The 27,988-nt window shown below is 41.7% G+C and overlaps 2 protein-coding genes across 2 annotated transcripts in view; both read left to right on the forward strand.

Moving 5' to 3' along the window:
* Positions 1-5,709: 5,709 nt before the first annotated feature.
* The window catches only part of tulp4b (TUB like protein 4b), a 50,855-nt gene continuing 28,576 nt past the window's right edge, over positions 5,710-27,988 (forward strand). Inside the window, exon 1 of the mRNA XM_055005533.1 lies at positions 5,710-6,024. The gene's annotated coding sequence lies outside the window, so the exon portion shown is untranslated. The remainder of the gene's footprint in view (positions 6,025-27,988) is intronic.
* LOC111566491 (putative nuclease HARBI1) lies at positions 18,989-21,304 on the forward strand. Its single transcript, XM_055005534.1, has 4 exons — positions 18,989-20,106; positions 20,209-20,321; positions 20,407-20,518; positions 20,602-21,304. The coding sequence occupies exons 1-4, from the start codon at positions 19,671-19,673 to the stop codon at positions 20,976-20,978; spliced, it is 1,038 nt and encodes a 345-aa protein (XP_054861509.1). The 5' UTR covers positions 18,989-19,670; the 3' UTR covers positions 20,979-21,304.

The raw sequence follows: 27,988 nt of genomic DNA on the forward strand, positions 1-27,988 counted from the left end.
ATCGACATCTTTACTTACTTATTTTGCCACTCAAAGGGTTAGGAACGAACCGGCAGACGATGAAAAGAGATTAGCATTCGCGCGCTAATGAAGCTGGACTAACTTCCTGTCAAGCCGATCATTGGCTGAGGCAGCATCACGTGACCATTAACTGAAGCGATAACTAAGACAACCATGCCCCCTAAAGGCCTGGTGGTTCAAATTAATAAGTGGAAGTTACAATACATTCTCCTTCTCACATACCTGGGTTCAGAAGACACAGTATAATCCAATTAATATGACATTACTGATGTGATGCAGAGGTAAAACTGATCACACCAGAATTTTTTGGTAACTCCTCATTTCAAAGGAAAAAAAATTATGCACTTGGCTACAGTAAGTACAGGAAAGCTGAAAAAGAATTTGGGTAGGTAAATTCTGGATGTTTATACTTTTAGAATTTCAGTTAACTTTTTTGTTACAATCTGTTCCACAGTTCCCCTTAGGCATTGTGTCCAGCCCCTGTTCACTTTTCCTAGGGCAATGTTCTTCCCTTCAGCTCTCCAGTTCTAATGCTCAATGTTGCTCTTTGTGTAAGATAAATCACTGAAATGCATTAGTTCTGTCTCCAGTGTCTACATTTGGATTCTTCTCTCTAGATATCTGCTACTGTGCAATCACCACTGACAGTTTTCTCATTTTATGGTATCTGTTGGATATGAATGCCAAAAAGAAACACCTTGGATATAATAAACTGGAATGATTGTTTAACCTATTAATTTCAAAACAAAGATGTAAATCTCATTGGAAAACCTCACTGATAACCCCAAATAATTGTGAATTGGTTAATCGACTTGTTATTATTTGTTATGATGTGGTTAGCTGTTAATTGACAATTAAATTGTGATGGAAGTTTTGGAAATGCATTACTTTGATATACTAGCTATACTCTTGAGACCCAGGAGGGTACTGTTTTTGATTTGAATGACGTGCATGACTGTGCTCATCTATGGCATATGTGTGCATGTGTTTGTGTGTGCTAGATGCCTCTACCAGTTTGCAAATCTCGTTCTCCAGGTTCTGGATGCAGTCCAGCTTCCTCTTGCGACATCGCTGGGCAGCAATGCGATTTTTGCTGCGGCGCCGAATGTCATGGATGAACTCCAGCTGCTCAGAGGTCATTTTATGCATTTTGATGAGAATCTGGAAGTCATTACGTGGCAAGTTGGTGACCTGGTCCACAGGGAAGGGCAGTTTTACCTAAAAGGACCGCATTGTTTCATGTTAATCGATATAATTTTAAACAAAATGAATCCACTTTACACGATGACCAGAACCATCTTGATGGTACCAAAGAAGTCTGCATTTACTAGTAAAGTTGTATTTGAAAGCTCCACAAAAAGCTCATAGGTAGACCTAAATAAAAAATATAATACCTTTCAGCAAACACCATAAGTAAGTCAATGCAAGAAACATGTTTCTCTGTTAAAATTTTGAGTTTGGACCAGAAGTGAATAAATGAATGAATTATTTGTATTTGCAGTTCTTGAAACTGTTCTGGGGTTTGTTGCTTGTTGCCTAGAAAGTGTAACTTTTCCTGTTTTTGAAAAACACCAGTAAAGAGAGGCCCAGCCAAAAAGATCACTATTCCCAAATAGTGATCTTTTATAATTGCAAATGCACATGACTGACTGCTGGGACTATGGTGGAACTTCCTTTTTAAAAAAAAAAAGTAAAAAAGAAAGAAATAAAAAAATTATCCAGGTTTTTGATGCAAAAAATGCTGTTATAGAGCTACATAAACAGTTAACCCTGCAAATGAATCCTTATTGCTCTGATTAAAAAAAAGAAGCATATTTTATTTCCTACATTTGGAATTCAAAAACAAAAATAAGAAAAACATTATTCTAATGATTGTACACCCATTCATTTTGTAATAGTAAATATTAATAACAATAACTTTAATAATAATTATATTAATAATTTGAAAACTTAGAGAACATTTGGTGACAGTGCTTCTGTACTTAAATTCACTTTACATTTTAAGTATGATTTTGAACAATCGTTCTAATTGTAACTCAAACAAGTAAAAGTAAGCAAACTGACAGATCTAAATACTTCATTGGCGATTAGTCAGAAGTTGTCAGATAGCGACCATGTGGAGTAAAATCCACTAGATGTCAGTATTAGTTAAAGCTGTTGGAATAGCAGCTTAGATACAAAAAGCCAGATAGTCACAAATTTCCTCACCAACCTGCCTCTCTTTGGGGTGCTGTAGTTTTGATTTTTAACATTGTATATAAGCTTTAGGACACTCAGTCCTTGACTTAATAGGTATTAGGCATGTTTAACTTTCCAAATACCAAAACCCGACAGTGTGTTTGAAAGGCATGCAATCTTTGAAAAAAGAACACCCATGTTACGCATTTTGTCAACAGCCAGAAAATAATTCACACCATTTACATATATTTGATTGTTTCTCTGCCATAAATCTCTGAGCTCACATCGATAGTAAATTCTTCAAAACCAGCAATATATCTGTTAGACCCCCATCCTGACTGGATTGTTCAAGAACATCTTTCCTTTAATTACAGTTTTTCTCAGTCACTTTGGAACATTTCTCAGATCAGAATTGAAATTCTCAAAACTACTTGTTCAATCTTCACATCATTGTGTCACTTGTGCACATCAAAACAGCAGTTTCTCATTTCTTTGAACAGGTTGCAAATGCTTTGGTACATCCATGCAAATGATTATGTACAATTCTCTCTTTCCTACATTATCAATTGCCGATGTCATGTTGATCAAAATGTATTGTTATGGGTCTCTGTTGAATAGTCTCACCCTCCACAACATTTAGGCATTAGTTCATCGCATAAGTCTTTACATGCAAAATGATTGAACAAGTTGTCATAATATGTCAAGGATGTTTCTATACATTTGCATTACTTTTTTTTTCTAAATCTAATCATGCCAGACCAACGGGGCTGGAACATAAACATGGGTGCTGCTAGCTCTGAGAATGGTGTGCTAGTGCATATTCCCGTTATTCGGCCATACAAGAAAGAGTGTCTTGTCACCTTTGTAGACATTCTCTCCAGGGATCTCATCCCTGAACAAGAGAGGGGTCAGATTGGAGATGGCTTGCCAAAGTACATGATAGTTTGGGACAATTCAGTTTCCATTGCTCCAACATCATCAAGCAATGGTTTGCGACCTACAACAGGATGCTGATGGAGTTCCTCTTACCCTACTCCCCATTCCTTGACCCCATTGAGGAATTTTTCTCGGCATGGAGATGGAAAGTATATGATCGCCAGCCACATACAAAGATGACCCTTCGGCTGCAGTTGATGCAGCGTGTAATGACATCACAGCAGATGTTTGCAGAGGCTGGATAAGACACTGTAAAAGATTCTTTCCACGCTGCATCACAAGAGAAGATATTCACTATGATGTGGATGAGAATTTGTGGTTCAACAGACAGGAACGTCAGGAGATGTACAGTGGGTACGGAAAGTATTCAGACCCCTTTAAATTTTTCACTCTTTGTTTCATTGCAGCCATTTGCTAAAATCAAAAAAGTTCATTTTATTTCTCATTAATGTACACTCAGCACCCTATCTTGACAGAAAAAACAGAAATGTAGAAATTTTTGCAAATTTATTAAAAAAGAAAAACTGAAATATCACACGGTCATAAGTATTCAGACCCTTTACTGTGACACTCATATTTAACTCACCTGCGGTCCATTTCTTCTGATCCTCCTTGAGATGGTTCTACTTCTTCATTGGAGTCCAGCTGTGTTTAATTAAACTGATTGGACTTGATTAGGAAAGGCACACACCTGTCTATATGACCTTACAGCTCATAGTGCATGTCAGAGCAAATGAGAATCATGAGGTCGAAGGAACTGCCCAAGGAGCTCAGAGACAGAATTGTGGCAAGGCACAGATCTGGCCAAGGTTACAAGAGAATTTCTGCAGCACTCAAGGTTCCTAAGAGCACAGTGGCCTCCATAATCCTTAAATGGAAGAAGTTTGGGACGACCAGAACTCTTCCTAGACCTGGCCGTCCAGCCAAACTGAGCAATCGTGGGAGAAGAGCCTTGGTGAGAGAGGTAAAGAAGAACCCAAAGATCACCGTGGCTGAGCTCCAGAGATGCAGCCGGGAGATGGGAGAAAGTTCCACAAAGTCAACTATCACTGCAGCCCTCAACCAGTCAGGCCTTTATGGCAGAGTGGCCCGACGGAAGCCTCTCCTCAGTGCAAGACATATGAAAGCCCGCATAGAGTTTGCCAAAAAACACATGAAGGACTCCAAGAATATGAGAAATAAGATTCTCTGGTCTGATGAGACCAAGATTGAACTTTTTGGCGTTAATTCTAAGCGGTATGTGTGGAGAAAACCAGGGTATTGGGCATCACCTGCCCAATACCATCCCAACAGTGAAACATGGTGGTGGCAGCATCATGCTATGGGGGTGTTTTTCAGCTGCAGGGACAGGACGACTGGTTGCAATTGAAGGAAAGATGAATGCGGTCAAGTACAGAGATATCCTGGAAGAAAACCTCTTCCAGAGTGCTCTGGACCTCAGACTGGGCCGAAGGTTCACCTTCCAATAAGACAATGACCCTAAGCACACAGCTAAAATAACAAAGGAGTGGCTTCGGAACAGGGCTGCACAGTGGCATAGTGGTTAGCACTTTCGCCTTGCAGCGAGAAGATCCCTGGTTCACGTCCCGGCTTTCCCGGGATCTTTCTGCATGGAGTTTGCATGTTCTCCCTGTGCATGCGTGGGTTTTCTCCGGGTACTCCGGCTTCCTCCCACAGTCCAAAAATATGCTGAGGTTAATTGGTCATTCTAAATTGCCCGTAGGAGTGAATGTGAGAGTGATTGTTTGTCTCTGTATGTAGCCCTGCGACAGACTGGCGACCTGTCTAGGGTGTCCCCTGCCTTCGCCCGAGTCAGCTGGGATAGGCTCCAGCCCCCCCCGCGACCCTAGTGATGATTAAGCGGTGTATAGATAATGGATGGATGGATGGCTTCGGAACAACTCTGTGACCATTCTTGACTGGCCCAGCCAGAGCCCTGACCTAAACCCAATTGAGCATCTCTGGAGAGATCTGAAAATGGCTGTCCACCAACGTTCACCATCCAACCTGACAGAACTGGAGAGGATCTGCAAGGAAGAATGGCAGAGCATCCCCAAATCCAGGTGTGAAAAACTTGTTGCCTCATTCCCAAGAAGACTCATGGCTGTACTAGCTCAAAAGGGTGCTTCTACTCAATACTGAGCAAAGGGTCTGAATACTTATGACCGTGTGATATTTCAGTTTTTCTTTTTTAATAAATTTGCAAAAATTTCTACATTTCTGTTTTTTTCTGTCAAGATAGGGTGCTGAGTGTACATTAATGAGAAATAAAATGAACTTTTTTGATTTTAGCAAATGGCTGCAATGAAACAAAGAGTGAAAAATTTAACGGGGTCTGAATACTTTCCGTACCCACCGTATTGGGGCTAAAGAACCCTATCTTTTTGAATCTGGGATCCAGGAGGGTGGCCAGAGCCATAATGCTCATTGATTGTAGTGTGTAGAGCTTCTCCCTTAATTGGTGTGGGGGCTTGAACCAGTGCTCTGCTCTGTGGAGTTTGGAGATTCACTATGTCTTCTTCCTCCAGCGCTCGGTGTAGCATAGTCAAAAGTGGAATGACTTGGGGAGTGATCGCGAGATGCTGTGAGATCGCGAGATTCAGTGAGAGTGACGAAATTCAACATGGCGGCTCCCAGCTGCTAGATGAGAAGTAAACAAATCGCCGTTATCTCGACGTATTTGTATTAAAAATAAATAAATAAATAAAACAACAACCTAACTAAATAGCCTGCTCAAGATCGGAAACGGTAGTGCTCACAGTGGAGGACCTTGAGAACTTTATTGACGACTACTTCGTCCGGTGCACGATGGAAGACGCCAACCCGAGCAAGAGGAAGAAGGCAGACTCCTCGACGGACACACAAGACTTGGAGGTCACGGATATCCAGGTAAGTGTTCTCGAGTCAATTAATAAGAAGCTCGATATCCTTAGTTTGCTTCACCAGGAGATAAAAGACCTGAAAGCAAGCCTGGAGTTCACCCACCAGCAGATAGAGGATCTGCAGAGGGACAACACCGAACTCCGGTCCACGCTGACAGCGGTCACTTCAGAGGTGTGTACACTTAAAAAAGAAAACAAAACCCTGAGGGAGACCGTCCTGGACATCCAGTCGAGGAGCATGCGGGACAACCTGATCTTTTCTGGTATCCCTGAGTCCACACCGGATAACCCAGAGACCCTTGTTAAAAACTTCATGGTGTCGGCGCTTAAAATCCCTGCGGAAACGGTGAAAAACATCACTTTCCACCGCGTCCACCGGCTCGGACCCCGAGGAGGAAACCGACACCGTCCCATCATTGCAAAGTTCGAGCACTTCCAGCAGAAAGTGCTCGTAAGAAGCAAAGGACGGGAGCTGAAAGGCACGTCGTTCGGAATGAACGACCAGTTTCCCAGGGAAATCAACGAGAGGCGCAAAGTATTATACCCCATCATGAAAGAACACAGACAGAAAGGTAAACGGACTGCACTGGTTGTGGACAAACTATACATAGATGGGCAGCTATTTCGGGAACCCTCCATTACCCCCTGGCTCTTCTAAAAAAAAAAAAAAAAAAAAAAAAAAATGGCTTAAACGTTTAATATATCACTTAGTCATTTATGTTAGAAAATGTTATTTTAAAAAAAAAAAAAACAACTCAGATGTAAATGTCTCACTCTCCTAACCTACACTCCCCACTGGAGAACCCCCTCCTCCTTCTACTTTTCTCTCTCTCCCTCTCTATATGTCTCCCTTTAGCCCTCTCCCCCTCTCACACACTCACCCCCCACACTCTCACTCACACTCTATGTACCCCCCATGTTTATTGTGCTTGTATGTTTTATAATGTGTTTGTTGATAGTTTTCCAGGCAATGATGTGCTATTATATAATGTATATATAGATCCTGACCTGCTGTATACATCTCTCTCCAACACTCACAGCTCACAGACAGCAACAGACAGCTCACAAGGACACACACAGATGTTATATTACATTACTACATACTCAGTGACAGAACATCTTCTCTCTGTATGTTCAAGTTTAATATCGTAGCCTGGAATGTTCATGGCATACGCTCACAAACAAAAAGAGTTAAAATCATGGACTATGTCTCTAAATTAAAAGCAGATATTTTGCTCCTTCAAGAAACACATTTACTACAGTCGGAAGAAAAATGTTTATCAGACTCGAATTATAGTATCATCTTTTCATCTTGTTATAACAGCAGACAAAGAGGGGTCTCCATTCTAGTCCATAAGAGAATTCCATTCACTTTAAACAGTACAGTAATGGACTCAGAGGGCAGATATATTATTATCCAGGCAACAATCTTTAATAAATTATATTCTATTGTAAACCTCTATGCTCCGAATAATGATGATCCAGCCTTCTTTCACACTGTTTTCTCTCACTTAGCAGACTTACCTGCTAACTCAATAACTATTATCGGTGGTGACTTCAACATAGTTTTAAACCCTTCAGTAGCTCGATCTAATAGTCCAATACACGTAAAACAGTCACAATCAGTTAAAGTCATACATGACTATATGAAAGATTTCGGACTAGACGACGTCTGGAGACTCAAAAACCCTACAAAGAGGGACTATACGTTTCTCTCTGCGGTACACAAAACATTTTCAAGAATTGACTTTTTCCTCTTAAATAACTCTATCGCACATAAAGTTACTACTAAAATCCACCCAATCATTATCAGCGACCATGCACCAATATCACTCAGCCTGCAAACAGATTCCATCCCTAAACCTCCTCAGACTTGGCGCCTCAACATCTCTCTACTCAAAGACCCAGAATTTGATCGAGTAATAAAGAGTGAGTGGGCAGACTTTCTAAAAAACAATGACTCTGATGACTTACCCCCATCTTTGCTTTGGGAAACTGGAAAGGCTGTAATCAGAGGTAAAATAATATCATACTCCTCATACAAGAAAAAAAAAGATCTACAAACAGAGAAAGAAATTGAAGAAAAAATTAAACAACTTACAGAGAATTATGCAATAAACCCAAGTGATCAATTATGGTCCGAACTACAAAATGCAAAACTAAACCTCGATAATATCCTATCCAAGAAAACAGAGTTTTTATTACAACAACTAAGATATAATGATTTCGAACACAATAATAAATCAGGAAAATTTCTGGCGAACCAACTCCAGCGCAATAAAGAAAAATCCTTCATAACAGCAATTCAGGATCCCTCAGGAAAGTATACTCAGTCACCTCAGGAAATCAACCAGACCTTCTATAATTATTACCAGAGTTTATACTCAGCAGCAGTTAACCCAAACATAGAAGATATACATAATTTTCTCAACAATTTAAACATGCCCAAACTAATGTCAAATTACAGAGACATATTAGATGCTCCATTGACTATGAAAGAATTACAATGTGCATTAGACAGTATACCAGCAGGCAAGGCACCTGGTCCTGATGGTTTCCCTGCTGAATTTCTTAAACATTTCTGGTCAATGTTAGCACCCCTTTTCTTCAGGACAGTGACAGAGATTAAAAATAATGGTTATATCAGTCCGCACATGAATACAGCTGCAATTAAATTATTATTGAAACCAGACAAAGATCCTACGCTTCCCTCTAGCTATCGACCTCTGTCACTAATCAACACCGACATCAAAATTATCTCAAAAGCTCTCGCCTCTAGGCTGGAGAAAATCATCCCATCAATAATTCACAGCGATCAAACAGGATTTATAAATGGCCGACACTCCACCAACAACATCTGACTTTGACAAAGTTAATTGGTCCTTTCTCTTTGCTGTGCTCCACAAATTTGGCTTCGGAGAATCATTTATCCAGTGGGTATCAGCTCTGTACAACTCACCCAAGGCTACAGTCACCACTAATGGGATCACTTCACAAAGCTTCAGTCTGCAAAGGGGAACGAGACAGGGATGCCCACTCTCTCCCTTATTGTTTGCGATCTTTATCGAACCATTAGCAACAGCTGTACGTCAGAACACCGATATCAAAGGTATCTGCGCTCTGGAGTCTGAACATAAAATTAACCTATACGCAGATGACATTTTACTTTATCTACAAGAACTCAAAACTTCAGTAAAGGAAGTATTTAACCTCATCACAACCTTCTCGTGTCTTTCAGACTACTCTGTCAACTGGTCAAAATCAATTATATTACCTTTAACAGAAAACTCGTGGAAGCCCGCAGCCCAAAACTCGCAATATTCTTTTCCTACTGGCAACATCAGATATCTGGGCATAAATATTTCCTCCAAACTCTCAGAATTAGTTCACCTGAACTTCACTCCACTTTTGGACAAAGTCTGTGATGATCTGAGGCGTTGGAACAACCTCCCCATCTCCCTTTTGGGACGAATAGCTACAGTCAAAATGAAAATATTACCTAAAATCAACTATCTTTTCTCCATGATTCCATTTAAACCCACATCAAAGTGGTTCCAATCATTAGACTCCGCTATTGGTAAATTCTACTCAAAGAATAAAAAGGCTAAAATCAGTTTGACTACCCTCCAGAAGAATAAATCCGAAGGGGGACTGGAGGCTCCCAACTTCATGTATTATTATTTATCCAACCAAATACAATATCTCACCAAATGGATACATCCTCATGAAGAATATAACTCCTGGCTGGAACTAGAACAGTTAGATTGTAACCAGATCAAAATCTCTGACCTTCCCTTTATCACTTCTGCCCTTAAACATCACTCCTGCTTCAAGAACCCTATGATCGCTTCCACCTTGTCTGCTTGGTGGAAAGCACTGGAAATCACAGGCTCCCAATTAAAACCCAGTATACTCTCCCCAATCTGGCACAACCCTGATTTTACAAACAACAAAATAGCTCTTTATTTCAGCACATGGGCAGAGAGAGGAGTCACTCACCTCCATCACCTTCTGGATGATGACACATTTAGGACATATATAAACTTATTCCAAACATTTGAAATAAGAAATGGAAATTTTCAGTACAGGTAAAGAAGACTATTACAAGTAGAATTCCATCGCTTCAGACTACTTTACAGCCAACGGATTTACAGCCACCTGAATTTGTCGACTACATTGTGAAACTCTCTCCAAGAAATAAGAAGAATCTCTCAAAAATTTATAGTTTACTCTCAAAGACACACTCTATACACCTACCAACTCAAAAATGGGAAAAAGACGTATCCAAATCTTTTGACTCTGATTTTTGGACCCAAATCTGTGAAAACACATTTAAAATGACTAAAAACACCAACTTACAATTGATCCAATTTAAGGTGCTTCACAGAACGCATATAACGCAATATAAACTGTATAAAATGGGCTTCTCACGCTCAGACACATGTACGCAATGCACCCAAAACATGACGGACACTTACTTTCACGCTCTGTGACTTTGTACACCCGTCTATCAATTCTGGGTAACAATCACGCAGAAACTCTCCAATATTTTGGACTGCGGGATTCCACATTCCCCGAACGTTTGCCCAATTGGTGATCAAACGCAAACAGCCCTTCCAGACATTCATATCCAACCCACACTTGCAGCTATCGCCATTGCCAAAAAAACTATTTTAGTTAACTGGAAAGATAAGAAAGCCCTCAACATCATCCATTGGCTGAACCTCCTCACAGAACACATTTCACTTGAGAGAATATCTGCTATCAGAAAAAACCAATTGGACTCCTTCAAAGAAAAATGGTCTCCATTTATTAAATCAATAAATATTAATCTATAGCCTCCGCTTGTATGTGGGCGTATGCCACTTCCCTCATAAAATTGTAATTATTATTCTGTCTGTGTGTATGGTCTGACTTCTGTCTGCTTTATTTCAGTTTATTAACCCTCTACCTTTTTAAGTAGGATGGCACCCTGGACTTCAAGGCTGTGTGCATGCACTAGTGGTGTCCCTTCCCTATTGCTCTTGGGGTTGCTCTCTGGCTCTGCGGGGCCGGCGTGGCTCGGGCCCCTCTGCCTGGGGGTGGGTGTCCCCGGTGTCTCTCCCTTTGAGCCCTGGGTCTGCTGGGTTTGTGCGCTCTCCCGGGGCCTTGGGGGTGGCGGCGGCTGGTCTCTTCTGGGGCGCCCTGGCTGGCCCTGGGGTTTGGGGTGGGTCGGCCCTCCAGTCGCTCCCCTGTCCTTTCCTGCTCTGCTTCCCTCCTCCTCCCTCCTCTCCTGCCTGGCCGCTCGTCCTCGTCCCTCTCCCTCCCCTGGGGGGGCTGGGGGCCCTCTGCTGCCTGGGGGTCTGGCATGGGGGCCGGGTGGTCTCTCTGGGGGGGTGGCTCTGGCTCATCCGGGCACAGGCCTTGGTACTTGCCTGTGTGCCGCCACTGGAGATAAGTTTCTGCTGGCTGGGGGCTTCTGTCCGGGCCCGGTGCTGTCCTGGGGAGTAGTGGGGTGGGTGGGGTCTCGGTGGTGCTGCGGGGTGGGCGCCCTGCATCCTGGACGTGCCAGCTCCGGGGTGGGCGTGGGGGCTCATGGCCCTCGCTCCCTGGGTCGGTCTGGGCACGCAGGGGGTGTCGGTAGCTGCTCCCTCTTGTTCTCTGGGTTCGCGTCGTTCACGGTGGCCCCGGTGGCTCTCTGGGGGTGCCGCCCTGTGGCTCCTACGGCCCGGGGGGAGGGATGCCCTGTTGACTTGGCCCTGCCTTGCCGTGATTGCTGTTCTGGGCTTCGGGGTTCTTCACACTTGCATGTTTGATCAGGTCTCGCCAGCTACTGCCGAGTCCCATTTCAGCGAATGATGGGTCCCGTCAGAATGTGTTGAGAATCTCTCCAGTCTCTACCCTAAACTCATTCTGCAAACGACGTTGGCTTTATAGACAATTGGAGCTCTTTCTGGGGAAAACCTGGTCTGATTAGGAGAGACGGCATCCATCCCACTTTGGCTGGTGCAGCTCTCATTTCTAGAAATATGGCTGATTTTATTAGAACTCCTAAAGCATGACAACCCAGAGTTCAGACCAGGATGCAGAGTTGTAGTCTTCCACACCTCTCTGCAGTTTCCTCTCAGCTGTCACCCTCCAGTAAATCACTTAGCTTTATTGAGACTGTGTCTGTCCCCCGACCACCAAAATTCAATAAATTAAGCAAATCAAAAATAAACAAAAGACATAGTAACCATAAAAATCTAATTAAAATTAATACCACTATTTCAACTGAGCGAAGAAACAGGACAGTTAAATGTGGTCTGTTAAATATTAGATCTCTCTCGTCTAAATCTCTGTTAGTAAATGATTTGATAACTGATAACCAGATTGATTTGTTCTGTTTGACTGAAACCTGGTTGCAGCAGGAAGAATATGTTAGTCTAAATGAATCAACTCCTACGAGTCATACTAACTGTCATGTTCCTCGAATCACGGGCCGAGGAGGAGGAGTGGCAGCAATTTACCTCTCTAGCTTAAAAATGAACCAGAGACCTAAACCTAGTTACAGTTCATTTGAAAATCTTACTCTCAGTCTCTCTCATCCAGATTTAAAAGCTCAGAAACCAGTTTTATTTGTTGTTGTATATCGTCCTCCTGCTCCTTACTCTGAGTTTTTATCTCAATTCTCAGACTTTTTATCTGATTTAGTGCTCAGCTCAGATAAAGTCATTATTGTGGGTGACTTCAACATTCATGTTGACGTGGACAGTGACAGCCTTACGACTGCTTTTAATTCAATATTAGACTCAATTGGGTTTTCTCAACATGTAAATAAACCAACTCATAGTTTTAATCATACCCTTGATCTCGTTCTGACTTATGGCATAGAAATCAAACAGTTAACAGTATTTCCCCGGAACCCTCTTCTTTCTGACCATTTTATGATAACATTTCAATTTACAACAATAGATTGTATAGGAGTTAAGAATAAATATTACAGTAGATGTCTGTCTCACAATTCGGTGACTAAATTTAAGGAAATAATACCCTCTCTATTTAGTCCAGCACCACTTACTGATATAATGGAAGGGAAATATTATAATTTTACCCCCACAGAAGTGGATTATATTGTTAATAATGCTGCAGCCTCACTGCGTACAACACTTGATAGTGTTGCACCTGTAAAAAAGAAAGTTCTATCTCAGAGAGGACCTGCTCCTTGGTATAATTCCCAGCTGCGGACTTTAAAGCAGGCGTCCCGAAAGCTGGAAAGGAAGTGGTACTCCACTAATTTAGAGGAAGTTTATGTAGCTTGGAAAAAAAGTCTAGTAATTTATAAAAAAGCTCTTCGTAATGCCAGGACAACATATTATTCATCTTTAATAGAGGAAAACAAGAACAACCCCAGGTTTCTCTTCAGCACTGTAGCCAGGCTGACAAAGAGTCAGAGCTCTGTTGAAACTTGTATTCCTTTAGCTTTGAGCAGTAACAACTTCATGAGCTTCTTTACAAATAAAATTATTACGATTAGAGAAAAAATTAATCTGGCCCTTCCTGCAAATGTCACAGATGTATCATCGAGTACAGATACTTTAGAATTGGCTGTAAGACCAGATGGATGTTTAGAATTTTTCACCCCCATACATCTCTCTGAACTCATTTCAATAGTTTCTACATCCAAACCATCAACATGTCTTTTAGATCCTATCCCAACTAGACTGTTCAAGGAGGCTTTACCTTTAATTAATTCCTCAATGTTAGATCTGATTAATCTCTCTCTAGTAACAGGTTATGTACCACAGGCTTTTAAGGTTGCTGTAATCAAACCTTTACTTAAAAAGCCCACTCTAGATCCAGATGTTTTAGCCAACTATAGACCAATTTCCAACCTCCCATTTCTCTCTAAAATTCTGGAAAGAACAGTTGCAAATCAATTATATGAACATTTACAAAGGAATAGCCTGTTTGAAGAGTTTCAGTCAGGCTTCAGAGTGCATCATAGCACAGAAACAGCTCTGGTGAAAGTTACTAATGACCTTCTCATAGCGTCAGATAATGGACTGGTCTCTATACTTATTTTATTGGACCTTAGTGCAGCATTCGATACAATCGACCACAAACTTTTATTACAGCGACTAGAACATTCTATTGGCATTAAAGGGACAGCACTGGACTGGTTTAAATCCTACTTATCAGACAGGTTCCAGTTTGTGCATGTCAACAATGACTCTTCTGAGCATACTAGGGTTAATCATGGAGTTCCTCAGGGTTCTGTCTTAGGACCAATACTGTTCACATTATACATGCTTCCCTTAGGCAACATTATTAGGAAGCACTGTATTAATTTCCATTGTTATGCTGACGACACTCAATTGTATTTATCTATGAAGCCAAATGAAACTAATCAGCTAGCTAGACTGCAAGATTGTCTTAAGGACATAAAGACCTGGATGACCTATAATTTCTTACTACTAAATTCAGACAAGACTGAAGTCATTGTATTTGGCCCCAAACATCTTAGAGAATTGCTTTCAAAGCATATAGTTACTCTGGATGGCATTACATTGGCCTCCAGTACTACTGTGAGGAACCTCGGTGTTATCTTTGACCGGGACATGTCCTTTAACTCGCACATAAAACAAATCTGTAGGACTTCCTTTTTCCACCTGAGAAATATTGTGAAAATCGGGAACATCCTGTCTCAGAGTGATGCAGAAAAACTAGTCCACGCATTTGTTACTTCTAGGCTTGACTACTGTAATTCCTTATTATCAGGTTGTCCCAATAGCTCTCTGAAACATCTACAGCTGATCCAAAACGCTGCAGCCAGAGTACTGACGGGAGTTAGCAAGAGAGATCATATTTCTCCTATATTGGTTTCTCTTCATTGGCTCCCTGTTAAATCTAGAATAGAATTCAAAATCCTTCTTCTGACATATAAAGCTCTTAACCAATCTCCATCATATCTTAAAGACCTGATAGTACCATATTACCCTAGCAGAACTCTTCGCTCTCAGACTGCAGGCTTACTTGTTGTTCCTAGAATCTCTAAAAGTAGAATGGGAGGCAGAGCCTTCAGTTATCAGGTGCCTCTCCTGTGGAACCAGCTCCCAGTTTGGGTTCGGGAGGCGGACACCCTCTCTATTTTTAAGACCAGGCTTAAAACCTTCCTTTTCGACAAAGCTTATAGTTAGGGCTGACTGGGTGACCCTGACGGAGTGAGCTGGTGTTTTCATTTGCACAACTGACTTCCCCTCTTGACGTCCCTTTAGTTTGCCCCTAGTTATGCTGCTATAGGCCTAGGCTGCTGGGGAACCTCTCTTGATGCACTGAGCCCTTCTCTAACTACCTATGTATTTACTATATATACCATTATTGCATTACATTCACTCTGTTTCTTTCTGTGTCCTTTCTCCGAGTGTCCCTGGTCCCAGAGCTGGATGCTGGATGCTTCAGATGTGTGGCTGTGTTTTATGGTCCTTGTGTCCCACCCCCCACCTCTCTATCTCTACCCCTCTATCTGTATCCCTCTACCTCTACCCCTCTATCTCTACCTCTCTACCTCTTCTGTCCCTCTCAACCCGCCCGGCCAGCAGGCAGATGGGTCCCCCCACATTAGAGCCGGGTTCTACTCGAGGTTTTTTTCCCTGTTAAAAGGGTGTTTTCCTTGCCACTGTCGCCTTTTGGCTTGCTCTGGGGGTCAGGCATATGGGTTCTGTAAAGCGTCTCGAGACAATTTGACTGTAATTGGCGCTATATAAATAAAATTGAATTGAATTGAATTCTCTCTCGCACTAGTATCCTTTTCTGGCCTATTCTATTCTATTCTATACTATCAAGACACCCACAATTATGGTGCTCAGTACCGTTTGTTCATTTATTATTGAATCTCTTTCTTTTGTGTTGGTTTGGTTTTCTTTTTTCAAATTTTTCTTTTTTTTTATTGATGGACAGTTAGTAGTTGGGCATAACACACCACCTTACAATCTTTAATTGCAATAGCAACGCCTGTTATTTTCTATCCCTGTTCATCCTGTTCGTCCTGTTCGTCCTGTCCAGTCTTTGTTTCCCCCACACATCACTGAGGTGTAGCACTGCCCTCCCTGGCTCATAATAGGGAATTCTAATAAAGAATATCTGCTTAGCTTTCAGGGAGGGCCGGTGATGGTCACACACATGCACTAAATATTAAAATATTTGGCTGCAAGACTAAAATATGCATCAATCTCATATAATGTTGACTCCCATTTTGTGGAGTTAAACAATGAGAACAAATGCAGACAAAAAAAAAAAAAAAAAATGGAATGACTTTAGAGCCAGATACTTGTTTCTCCTCTGACAGTTCCACTGTTGCATAAACATTGTCAGAGGTGTCAACATGTGAGAAAGCCATGCTTTGCAGCGCACACGTTGTATAGCTGGGATTGCCTTAGTTAGTCTGGGAATTCATTAAATGATCTTCTTACTCAGGTTGGTGGTACTTTCTACAGACTGATTTGATTTAGATTAAGGCCTGGTTTAGTTTGGTGACATGTCAGTTAAAGGTGTGTGTAAAAAAATAAAATACGAATTTCAGTTTCAGTGGTTCATGACTTGATGGCAATGCAGGCAGTTGCAGAAATTTCTCTTAAAACATGCTCAGATCTCCATCAAAGTAGCATTTTTGAACAAACTAAACATATAATTTGCACTCTAAGCTCCTGTCCTGTGGATCTTTTTCCTGGTTTGGGGTCTAAAAGCTTCTTCTGCACTTTTAGGATTAGGTTTAAAACTTCCCCTTTTTTATAAACCTTACAAGGGCTGCACAGTGGTTTGGTGGTTAGTACTGTCGCCTTGCAGCTAGAAGATCCCCGGTTCGTGTCCCGGCCTTCCTGGGATCTTCCTGCATGGAGTCTCCATGTTCTCCTGTACATGTGTGGGTTTTCGCCAGGTTCCCCAGCTTCCTCCCACAGTCCAGAAACATGCTGAGGTTAACTGGTGATTCTAAATTGTCCGTAGGTGTGAATGTGAGTGTGATTGTTTATCTCTATGTGTAGCTCTATGATACACTGTTACCTGTCCAGGTGAATCTTCACCCTCAGTCAGCTGAGATAGACTCCAGCCCCCCATGACCCTAATGAGGATTTAGTAGTGTATAGATGATGGATGGATAAACCTTACAGTTAGTTCAGGTGACTCTAAACCAGCATCTCCTAGTTATGTTGCTATGTCTCAGCTTCCCATGATGCACAGAGCTCCTCTCCTCTATTTATTCACTCCATACTTCTATATGCTTTAGCTTGGTCTCTCCCATAGTTTGAGTTTTGTCCTCTGTCTCCCTGTACCTCTGCATGCCTCTGACTTCCAGTCACTGGCCTCACCAACCTGCTCAGAGTTTATTGTCTTTTGGTGCTCATTTCTTGTCTTTTGTCTTTCCGCTCTTTGAAGCAGATGTTTGCCCACCTTGAGTCTGGTTCTCTCTGAGGTTTCTTCTTGTTAAAAGGGAGTTTGATCAGTTTCTCTGGTCAAAGAGGAAATGTTGAGTTTCTCTTTATTATACTTTGAGATCTTGATTTTTACGATCTACAGAGCCCTGAGATGACATATGTCATGATTTGGCACTACATACACTACTACTATTCAAAAGTTTGGGGTAAACCAGACAATTCCATGTTGTCCTTGAAAATTTCCACTTTTATCCATGTGCTAACATAACTGCCTAAAGGGTTTTATAATCATCAGTGAGCCTTTCAACACCATTAGCTAACACAATGTAGCATTAGAACACAGGAGTGATGGTTGCTGGAAATGTTCTGTTGTGGTTTCTCTTAGCCATCAAGGATGTGCAGATGTTGAAGAAAACGTCCGTTGACACTGTTGCTTAATATAATAATTTATTACATAAATAAGACAGCATCTGAACAGGCACCATGGTCTGCCTGTTGAGAGTTCCCCAGCCAATATGAATCTCCCCCGAACAAAAGGCTGGTGGTCATTTAATATGCTTTGGACAAGAAGGTCAAGTATGAGGTCACAACAAATGGTTTCAGCTAAAAGTCCAAAATAGCAAACAGAGGGCCCCGTCAAGAGCAATGTCAATCAATATCTTTGACATAGGAATCCTTATAAGGATAACTTCTAAAAGGAGAACACAGTCCAGATTCCATATGATAAGTAACACATCAGACACTACAGTTCCTCTGTACCCCTATGGAGATATTCCATTAAAAATCAGCCGTTTCCAGCTAGAATAGTCATTTACCACATTAACAATGTCTACACTGGATTTATCATTCATTTAATGATATCTTCATTGGAAAAAAAAATGATTTCCTTTCAAAAAATAAGGACATTTCTAAGTGACCCCAAAGTGAATGCTAATGTAAGACAGATTAAGATGCGTCCACAGTGTAAAAGTCTAAGTTCATGCTTTAAAAAATGTCAAGCCATTGTATGAAAACTGCCTGTCATCATCCACAGCTCTACATAATAAACACACATGCGCTCACTGGTCACAAACACACAGTCAGAAAGACTCTCCTCATACATACTCCCTCATAAAGTCACACTCAGTCTACCCACCTCCTAATCACAGGGCCACCCACCCCCACATCTACAGCACCCACCATCTCTCCCTCTGTCTGCTGTCCAGCACCTTCTCGTCCTCCACTCCACACACTTAAGCCTCGATGCTTCATGAAGCATCGAGGCTTTCCGTCCAATTGGTTCACTCATGGTTCGAAGCTTCATGGGGCTTCGTTTGCTCTACTGCGCCATCACGTGGACAAATAAAACAGGCAGAGTGCCTATAATGACACATTGGCTTGGCTATGTGAAGCTTTGAATTGTTTAAATGATAATGCCAATAAACAAGTAATATACTCAATATAGTGTCTGTTTTTCCTGATAGCAGGGATAGAGGGGGAGATGGAAACAAATTGGGGAGAGATTTGAGATATGTAGCTTGACCGTTTGATTCGGGTCAGGTTCTGGTTTTCTGTAAAGTGCTTAGATATTTTTGATTTTAAGGGCTATATAAATAAAATTTTATGTGCTTGTGCTACTTGTTGTTTTGTGATTGTGCTTGTGTTACTAGTGACAACCTGAAAAACAAAGTAGGGACAGCATTTTATTCATTTTTATTCAAAAATATCAGTTTTTCAACAGTGCCGGGACTCAGGCGGTTTCTTTTTTTGGACAGTATTTCTCCAACTTTTGAAAATAGCCTTTCACAAGGAACAGATGAGGCCGGGGTACAAAGAATTTTTACAGCGAGTGTGTACAAATTCGGATAGGTCTGCTTTTGTCTATTCCACCAGTATTCGAGAGGGTTCTGCAGTATGTTTATATTTGGCTCTCCGAGGTACATCTGGGGTCCGTTTCACGAAGCAGGTTTAGTGAAAACTCTGAGTTTGTTAACCCTGAAATGAGGGAAACTCAGAGTTTTCCGTTTCACAAAGCGAGGTAACTCAAACCCGAGACAGAGGGGTAACTCTACCCTGTTTCACAAAGAGGGGTAACTTAAACTCTCGGTCAGTTACCGTAGTAACAGACTCTATGACTCTAACCTGGTCGGGACCAGGTTTTTCTCAGTAAACCTCGAGTTTCTCTCAGTCTCCGCCCTCTTTCAGTCACACACGCCATTTCATTTCCTCATTCATTCAGTCAACTGGCGAGTTTTGGCGAAGTCTAATTCTGCCGTGTGTCAAAATGGCATGTCCGTTTATTAACGATCCAGTAGATGAAGGAGCTGCATTACTGCGCACAGAATTAAATATTCGTCGGGAGATTGTTTTCAGACCGCGCATAGATGTTTTGGCGTTTCCGGACAGTTATCTTTTTGAACGGTACCGTTTCACATCACAATCCATAACCTACATCCACAACCTAATCCGTCCTTACATTCACTTTACCAACCACAGTCATGCTCTAACGTCCCATCAGATGTTGTGTGTTGCGCTGCGGTTCTTTGCAAATGGGAGTTTTTTATACAACGTCGGAGATGCAGAGCACCTCAGTAAGGCCACTGTATGCAGGACGGTCAGAAAAGTGTGTCTGGCCCTGAAACGACTTTTACCGATCTTTGTCGTTTTCCCTGGACACAAACCTGTCAGAGCCATCAAGGAGGAGTTCCACAGGATTGCAGGTGAATGATGTTGAGATCTGTTAAATTAATTTTAAATCATATCCAGTTAATGACATTGTGCTGCAACCTCAGACTGTGATTAGTAAATTTAATTTCTTTTAGGATTTCCCAGTGTGATTGGCTGCATTGATGGCACACACATCCCCATCACAGCTCCCTCACATAATGAAGCTGATTATGTGAATAGGAAGTCCATTCACAGCATAAATGTGCAGGTAGGTTAGAGGTAGATTGACTACGGTTTCAAAATGTTAAAGACTGCATCATAGTTCAACATCAGTCATTCTCTGCACTGTCAAGATCATATGTGATGCTGCATACATCATTTCCAATGTGGAGGCCAAGTGGCCTGGGTCTGTTCATGACTCGAGGATTTTTCGAGAGTCTAACCTGAGCAACAGACTGCAACGTGGTAGGCATCCTAAAGATTTTAACAATATAATTCACTTGTCTCCCTCCTTTAATATACTCTAATGTATCCACTATACATTACAGGAGAGTTTGATGGCCTTCTGCTGGGTGACAGGGGTTACCCATGCCAACCTAGTCTGATGACCCCATACCCTGACCCTGAACCAGGCCCCCAACAGAACTTCAACCGGGCTCACTGCAAGACGAGAGCCCGGGTGGAGATGACCATAGGCCTGCTGAAAGCCCGTTTCCAGTGCCTACGTCACCTCAGGGTGACCCCTGAGAGGGCCTGTGATATTATTGTGGCATGTGTTGTTCTTCATAATATTGCCACTATTAGAGGAGAGCAACACCCTGCCGTACAATTTGAAGACCCAGATGATGACCTCATCCACCTGCCAGCTATCCAGGATGGCAGAGCAGTCAGAGACATCATATGCAATAACCACTTTGGAGTTTAAGTCACCATCATCACCACCACAGCAGTCAAATAGACACATGACATACATTTCATTTGGTCTTCTTTATTTCCTACAAATAAAAGAGCTAGTTTAGTTCATGTTCCAGTAGTTAACATAACCTGTGACCTGCACCCACCTCTAACTTGTGCTCCAGTATTTCAATTTCCAGATCTGCCTTCTTAATCTGGCGGTCCAAGTACTGCATTTCTTTATCTGTTTTTTGTATTTTTCTCAGCAAGTGGATTTTGTATATTTGTTTTACTGGTAACTGGGAATACATAAAGGACATTAAATTATACAGTTGCACATGAATTCCATGGACTGAACCTCTGGTGTTTACTGAACATCCATCTCACTGTGTCAATCTGTGCAGTGGAAGTTGAGGGACCATCCTGCTGCTGTCCAGCCATGCTCTGTTAAAAAGGATGAGAATGTGCAATACTTCAGTGTAGGCTAAATGCCAGTCTATATTCCACCAGAATGTTCAGAAATGTGAATGGGAAGAGAACTATCACTAACATACCTCTGTATGCCTTTCTGGATCCCCCTCTGTAAAGGCAGCAGACACAGTTTCATCCTCTTCATCCTAGATGAGTGATATGTTTCAGTGGACTTAAACTACCATTTGGCTAAATCTCTGGAGTATTGCCTACTTACAGTTACAAGGTCTGTTGTGGCGTGAAGGGGCTCCACCAGGCAGATAGTACCATCAGAATCTGTTGGGCCAAAAGAAAAAAAGACCCAAAAGAGAAATGAATATTTGTATGAATATGCTTGAAAACATTCCATATATACATGGGCTAAACACATATTACATTTTATAAAAGCACTTGTATCTTGGGGGGGTGGTCTCAGAGGATGAGCTCCCTCCAGGGATTCCCTCAGCCACTGGCCTTCCCAAATTCTGGCTTAGGACCAGCTCCTCTGCCTCCGTTAGAGGTGGTGGTGCTGGGCCACCTCCTGTTTTACGGGCATCTCCTTTCTTTCTGTTGGCTGAGTAGAAGTCTGTGTTAGTTTAAATAGGCTTAATTGTTTGACAGAACATGATATGGATGCAGACATTTAGGCTATGTGTGGGATAGAACCACTGTAAAGTCAAACAGCCACCTAATATTTAGGCTACTGTACGATGTAAAACATGATCAAAATGAGGTAGCTCCATGAGATTATGCCGACTTCTTACCTGTTTGAACAATGTTTTTATATTTCATCTTCAGCTGCTGCCACGTGCGCTTCACCCCCGCGGGATTGCACCTAAATGAAATAACTTAATAGTCTACTATTCAAACAGTTTTCCCCTGTAATATTATTGCGATTTAAACTTACGCATTGACTCGGGCAGCAATGTTCTCCCACGCCGTCTCCCTCTCTTTTGCAGCCGCAGCGGTGTTGCACTTCTTTCTAAAAACGTGTTCGTAGTCGCCATATAAACGAATTAAGATGTCCAGTTCAAGTGGTGTAAAAAACGTAGCTCTCCGCTTCCCTGTTGCCATGGTGACTCGTCAAATCGGGGTTCCATTGATGCTGTCTTTTTATAGTTGTGGTGCACGCACTTAACTCCGGGTGAAACTACTCCGAGTTGATTTAACCAACTCGAATCAGCCGTTGTGAAACCGAAAACTCTGAGTTTTCTATCTCAGAGTAGATCAACTCAGAGTTCAGGGTTAAACTCAGAGTTTGTTGAACCTGCTTCGTGAAACGGACCCCTGAACTTCTATAGTTGCGTCGTCAGTGACATTTTGGATCCTTGTTTGCTGGACTGTGTTGTTGAATCGCTGCCAGAGTCTGCCACCTAAGAAAGAGCAGGCTGTAACTTGTGATTGCATTCAATAACATAATTACAATATATCCCTTACCCTAGAGTGAAGTTATTGAATTTAAAGACTAATAAAATAATAATAAAATAATAAAAAATCCTTAAAATTCAGATTTTGTATTTAGTATCAAACCAAGAGTTGTAGTATGACCAGCAGGAGACAACTGATGGCTTCAGTGATTTCGGTGACACTACAGTACATAAGAGTGAAGTTATTGAATTTTATGACTAATAAAATAATAATAATATAAATTCTTTAAAATTCAGATTGTTTTCATTTAGTGTCAAATCAAGAGTTGTAGTATGACCAGCAGGAGACAATTGAAGGCTCCAATGATTTTGGTGACACTACAGTACACAAGAGTGAAGTTATTGAATTTTATGACTCATAAAATAATAATAAAATAATACAAATTCCTTAAAATTCAGATTTTTTTTATTTAGCAGCAGTAAAATTTTGCTTCATCTTGATTTTGTGCATCTTCCTCAGGATCATCAGGTGAGTCTTGTGAAACTTGAGTGGTTGTAACTACTCCTGGCTTGAAATCTTTCAATGTATGTGGGTTGTGTTTTCTGTTCTTGTGAGAGTGAAATGTTCTATATATGTTTGTTTGAAAACAGCAACCCTCAAACATGCACGTAACAGTTTCATTACTCTTCAGATGAGTGCCAATGTGTGTAAAATAATCCCTCTCTGTAGAAAGATCACAAGAAGCACACAAATGACAACTGAATGTCGACAGTTCCAATAACTCCTGAGTATTTTCTTGGGGATGGACTCTACTTAAATGAATGTACAAAGCATTCCATGTCTTAAAAGTACATGGGCAGTCAGTGTGTAGGCATGGGTAGCGGTGCCTATGACGGTGCTGTAGTCTAATATGTTTTCGTAGCTTGTATCTACTAGATAAAGATACACTGCATTCCTTACACCTCCACATCCAGAGCAAACTATACTTGGTGCAGCAAGACACAAAAAAAGTAGGGAACTAGGGAAATCTGGTTTAGCTGGAATCTTGGAACTGGAATCCCAAAAAGCAATAAAATGAAACATCCCAGAAGATGCCTTTAACCTGTAGTCACTGATGCAGTTGGACTTCAGACAGGTGCAGCTGGACAGAACACTTGCAGACGGACAGCAAAGTAGAACACCTTGGCAGTAACCAATGACTGTGATAAATAGAACAGACAGATGAATTAGTATCAGTGAATGTAAAACATTATCAAATTAATCTGTTTGTTGTATATAATTGAGCCTTTAATTGTATTTGTTTCTTTTACCAAAAAACTTTTTTTTTAACGCTCATTTATGTCAAGGCCTGTGACACTTTAATTACCCTTAAAATAAATACAGGAAAATAATGAATCCATCTCATCCTATCAATTTAAAGTAATATATTTACCAAGCAAATACTGATGACTAAACTTTGGATTTATAGAGACTGCTAGTGAAATTTCTTAATAATCTTGACAACTTCCTCTGTTCATCAATTTTATCCCCACCTCATCCCTCCTTTACAGTGTTTTCCTCTACATTCATTTAACAGTAGCGGGCCGTTTGGCTTCACCTTGACTACGGTGGGAGACGAGGAAAGACCGGTGTGTATTGTGTCTATGTTGGCAGCGGAGCAGACACCATGAAGACAAATAAATTAAATAACCCTTTATTTACGAGCGTGTCGACGTCGACACGACAGCGCAACCGTCGGTAACCGTCGGTAACGTCACAGCCATGCGGCGGCAATGGCGGACGGTGTTTTTGACCGAATTAAACATTACATTTGGTCGAACAAGAAAACTATCGGGGGATATGTGTCGCTTAAGACGATGGCACGTTTATGCATAGCATTCGTTTGTATTTTGATCCATTTTAAAGGCAGATGATAAAGGATTCTTATCTGTCCATGAGCACGCTTATCGGACAAATTCCGCGTTACTTTCTGCACTCTTCTCGCGTGATGATCCTGTCACGTGTTCTCGCGATATCGGCCATAATTTTCCCGGAAGCGCCGGAGTACTTGATCGTCTCCTGTTATTTCGACATGGTTAAATAAGGTAAAAGCTAAGCAGTTCAGTTTCAAGTAATTCCTGCAGGATTTATTCACGGTCATTTTGTAAACATGAAATTGTATTGTATAAAATGTATTTTACACTTAAGTGTAACAGCCAGCCAATTTCCATTTTTGGAAACACAAGGACATAATCTTCAGGGCAAAATTAGAAAATCATGTTTCAGGAATTAAAAGATGCATCATGTTGATTTCTGTTGCAAAACTCAGCTCGTACGTCTGTGACGATTGTCATTCATCCAGGTCATACTAAGGGGAGAACCCGGGCCATATTAAAGATGGTATTGAAAACTGTTTCCACATGCCCTGAGTTAGCAGGGCAACAGTCTCTGCCCTTATGAACACCAACCTGGTGATGTGAAACCAGAAGTGAAGTTAGTGGTAAAGCTGGACCCCAGTGTCTGTGTGGTCATACCTTTGTCTGGACGCGGTTTGGGCCCCTGAGCCAGAGGACCTGGTCTCCCTCCAGCCCCATCCCATTGGCGCCCTCCGTCAACTCCTCCCCATGCACCTCGCTCTCTGTTTCAGTGTGACTGGGCACGTTCAAGAACCCCAGGTGGGGCATTGGCGTGATTGAGATCACCTGAGGTTCACAGAAAAACAAGTTAAAGACTTAAAGAGACTTTATTGTCATTGTTCAGAAGTACAACGAAATTTGTCTGAAGATCATGACAATTAGCAGCAGTGCAAATAATAAAAATAGTTTAAAAATACCCTTAAATAATAAAAAGAAGAGTCAAAGTACTATATACAAAAGTAAAGTGGTCAGTGCTGATAAAGTGATCCAGTGTTGAAGTAGAGTTCTTATTGCACAGATGGAGGGGGGAATGAATGAGTGGTGGGGAATGGGTGGGGGGTGTGATGGGCAGCGACAACTCTGGGGAAGAAGCTGTTCTGCAGTCTGCTGGTTTTTGTTTTTAATGACCGGAATCTTTTCCCTGATGGAAGGGGGACAAACAGTCTGTGTCCAGGATGGGTGGGATTTCTGGTGATGCTGCTGGCCTTTTTCCTCAGCCGGCTAGCATAGACAGAGTCCAGGCTGGGAAGCTGTGCACCCACAATGCACTGTGCAGTTTTTACAACACGGGCCAAGTCCCTTCTGTTTCCAGCGGTGCAGCTGGAAAACCAGACTGTGCTGCAGTAGCACAGAACGCTCTCAATCGTAGAAGTTCATGAGAAGCTGTGAGGGGAGGTTGGCCTTCCTCAGCCTCCACAGAAAGAAAAGTCTCTGCTGAGCCTTCCTCACCAAGTGGGAGGTGTTGGAGGTTCATGTGAGATCACTGGTGATGTGGAGACCCAGGAACTTGATGTTGCTGACCCTCTCCTGTCATCAGCAAACTTTACTATCGTGTTGGAGGGGTGGATGGGGGTACAGTCATGTGTGAAAAGGGTGAACAGGGCCGGGCTGAGGACACAGCCCTGAGGTGCACCTGTACTCAGTGTGAGTGTAGATGATGTCACCTCTCCTACTCTGACACTCTGTGGTCTGCCGGTGAGAAAGCTGCGGATCCAGGAGAAGAGTGTGGTGTCTAGTCCCAGATGGCCAAGCTTGGTTATCAGTTAGTTAAAAACATAAAAAAACAAAAAAGCTGCTGAGTAGTCGGGAGTAGTTTGTTCAGTTTGCACCATCAAAATGAATCACATGGAAACTGGGTTAGAAATTTTTATCACCCTTTTTTTAAGTACTAGACAAATGTATAACTGTCTCTTTGTTTAATTTTGAATGTCTCATGAATGGGCTTTTGCGTCAGAGTTTTTAAAAAGGTATTTAAAGGCTGCTGCTCTGCTGAATCTTAACAACAACAATAACACACGTTGTCCTGAAGCTGCAGCCTGAGTGCTGTTCACATGCATCTCCAAACCGTGTAAAATAGGGTAGCTGTAAGTTATGTATGCTCAGAGGCGCATTATAATACATAATATAGTTTTGCAACTGGGCCCGTGACTCCAGAATACTCCCATGGGAGTTACCGGTACAAACCAACAACATCCACAAAATTCAGAAATGGAAAGGTAACATAATTTTTAACCAAAATGTGGACAACATTTGTGAAAAGTCATTTCGTCCTGTGCCTGACTTCAGGCTGACCGTCAGCCCTGTGTAGAAAGCACATCATCAGCTACCACAGTGGTTGGTAAGGACAGTTTGTTTGACAATATTTTCGTTTGGGTTCTTCTCCTCTTCTGCTTCCTTTGTTACGCTTATCATTATTTCTATTTTACACTCAGACTTTTTAATACTTTTTTGGTAGTCTAAATACCAGCACAATTTCTCACTTAAATTTTTCTACCAACCTAATTTGCACGATACTTTGCACATTAGTTTCCTTATTTTTCAGAAATGTAAGGTGTAAGCAACTACATACCTTAAATAAAATATCTCTGTCTGTCTGTCTAGACAGACATGGCAGCATCATTAGTTACCTGCAGGGTGAAGGTTCCCAGGACAATGCTGCAGAACATGAGGTTCTTACGCATGTTCTCAAATATGTTCCTCTCTCCATGAATCTTCCTGGCATTTATCTCATTAAAAAGCTGCATCATAATGAATGCATTAAACACGATGGTGTAATACACTGATGGCAGGGAGTCCAGGGGAGCATTGCGGCCACAGTCAATATTAAACAATTTCTCACCTGAGAAGTAATGAAAGAAAAGAACCACAAAGTGAATCTAAGATCTTCTATAATTACACAGATGTCTCTAAACTTGGATGGAGGATTCCCCTGAGCTCACCAGCAAAGACCAGGGTAAAAATAGCTACAAGCTGGTACACGGCGTGGCCCAGAATGTTCTTTATCATGGTCCTGGAGATGAGAGTTTTGTCGCGGCCGCAAGATTTGTGTTGGAGCAGAGACTCCGTCGGCTGGTTGGTGGCAAGAGCGAGAGCGGCCAGAGGGTCCATGATCAAATTTATCCACAGCATCTGGACTGCCTTCAGGGGGGAGTCCTGCAGGATGAGGAGTAGACATCAGCAGTTTAGTTTTATTCTTTTTTGCTTCTACACTTTCACAAATCAAACATGTGTCGACGTGATATGAGCAAATTATTCTTTTGATATTGAACCATTTTCAACCTGCTAAACAGTTAGGTAAATCTGGCAAGATATTCACAGATTCGGACTT

The sequence above is a fragment of the Amphiprion ocellaris genome, chromosome 20 (genome assembly GCF_022539595.1).
Source record: "Amphiprion ocellaris isolate individual 3 ecotype Okinawa chromosome 20, ASM2253959v1, whole genome shotgun sequence".
NCBI classification, from domain to species: domain Eukaryota; kingdom Metazoa; phylum Chordata; class Actinopteri; family Pomacentridae; genus Amphiprion; species Amphiprion ocellaris.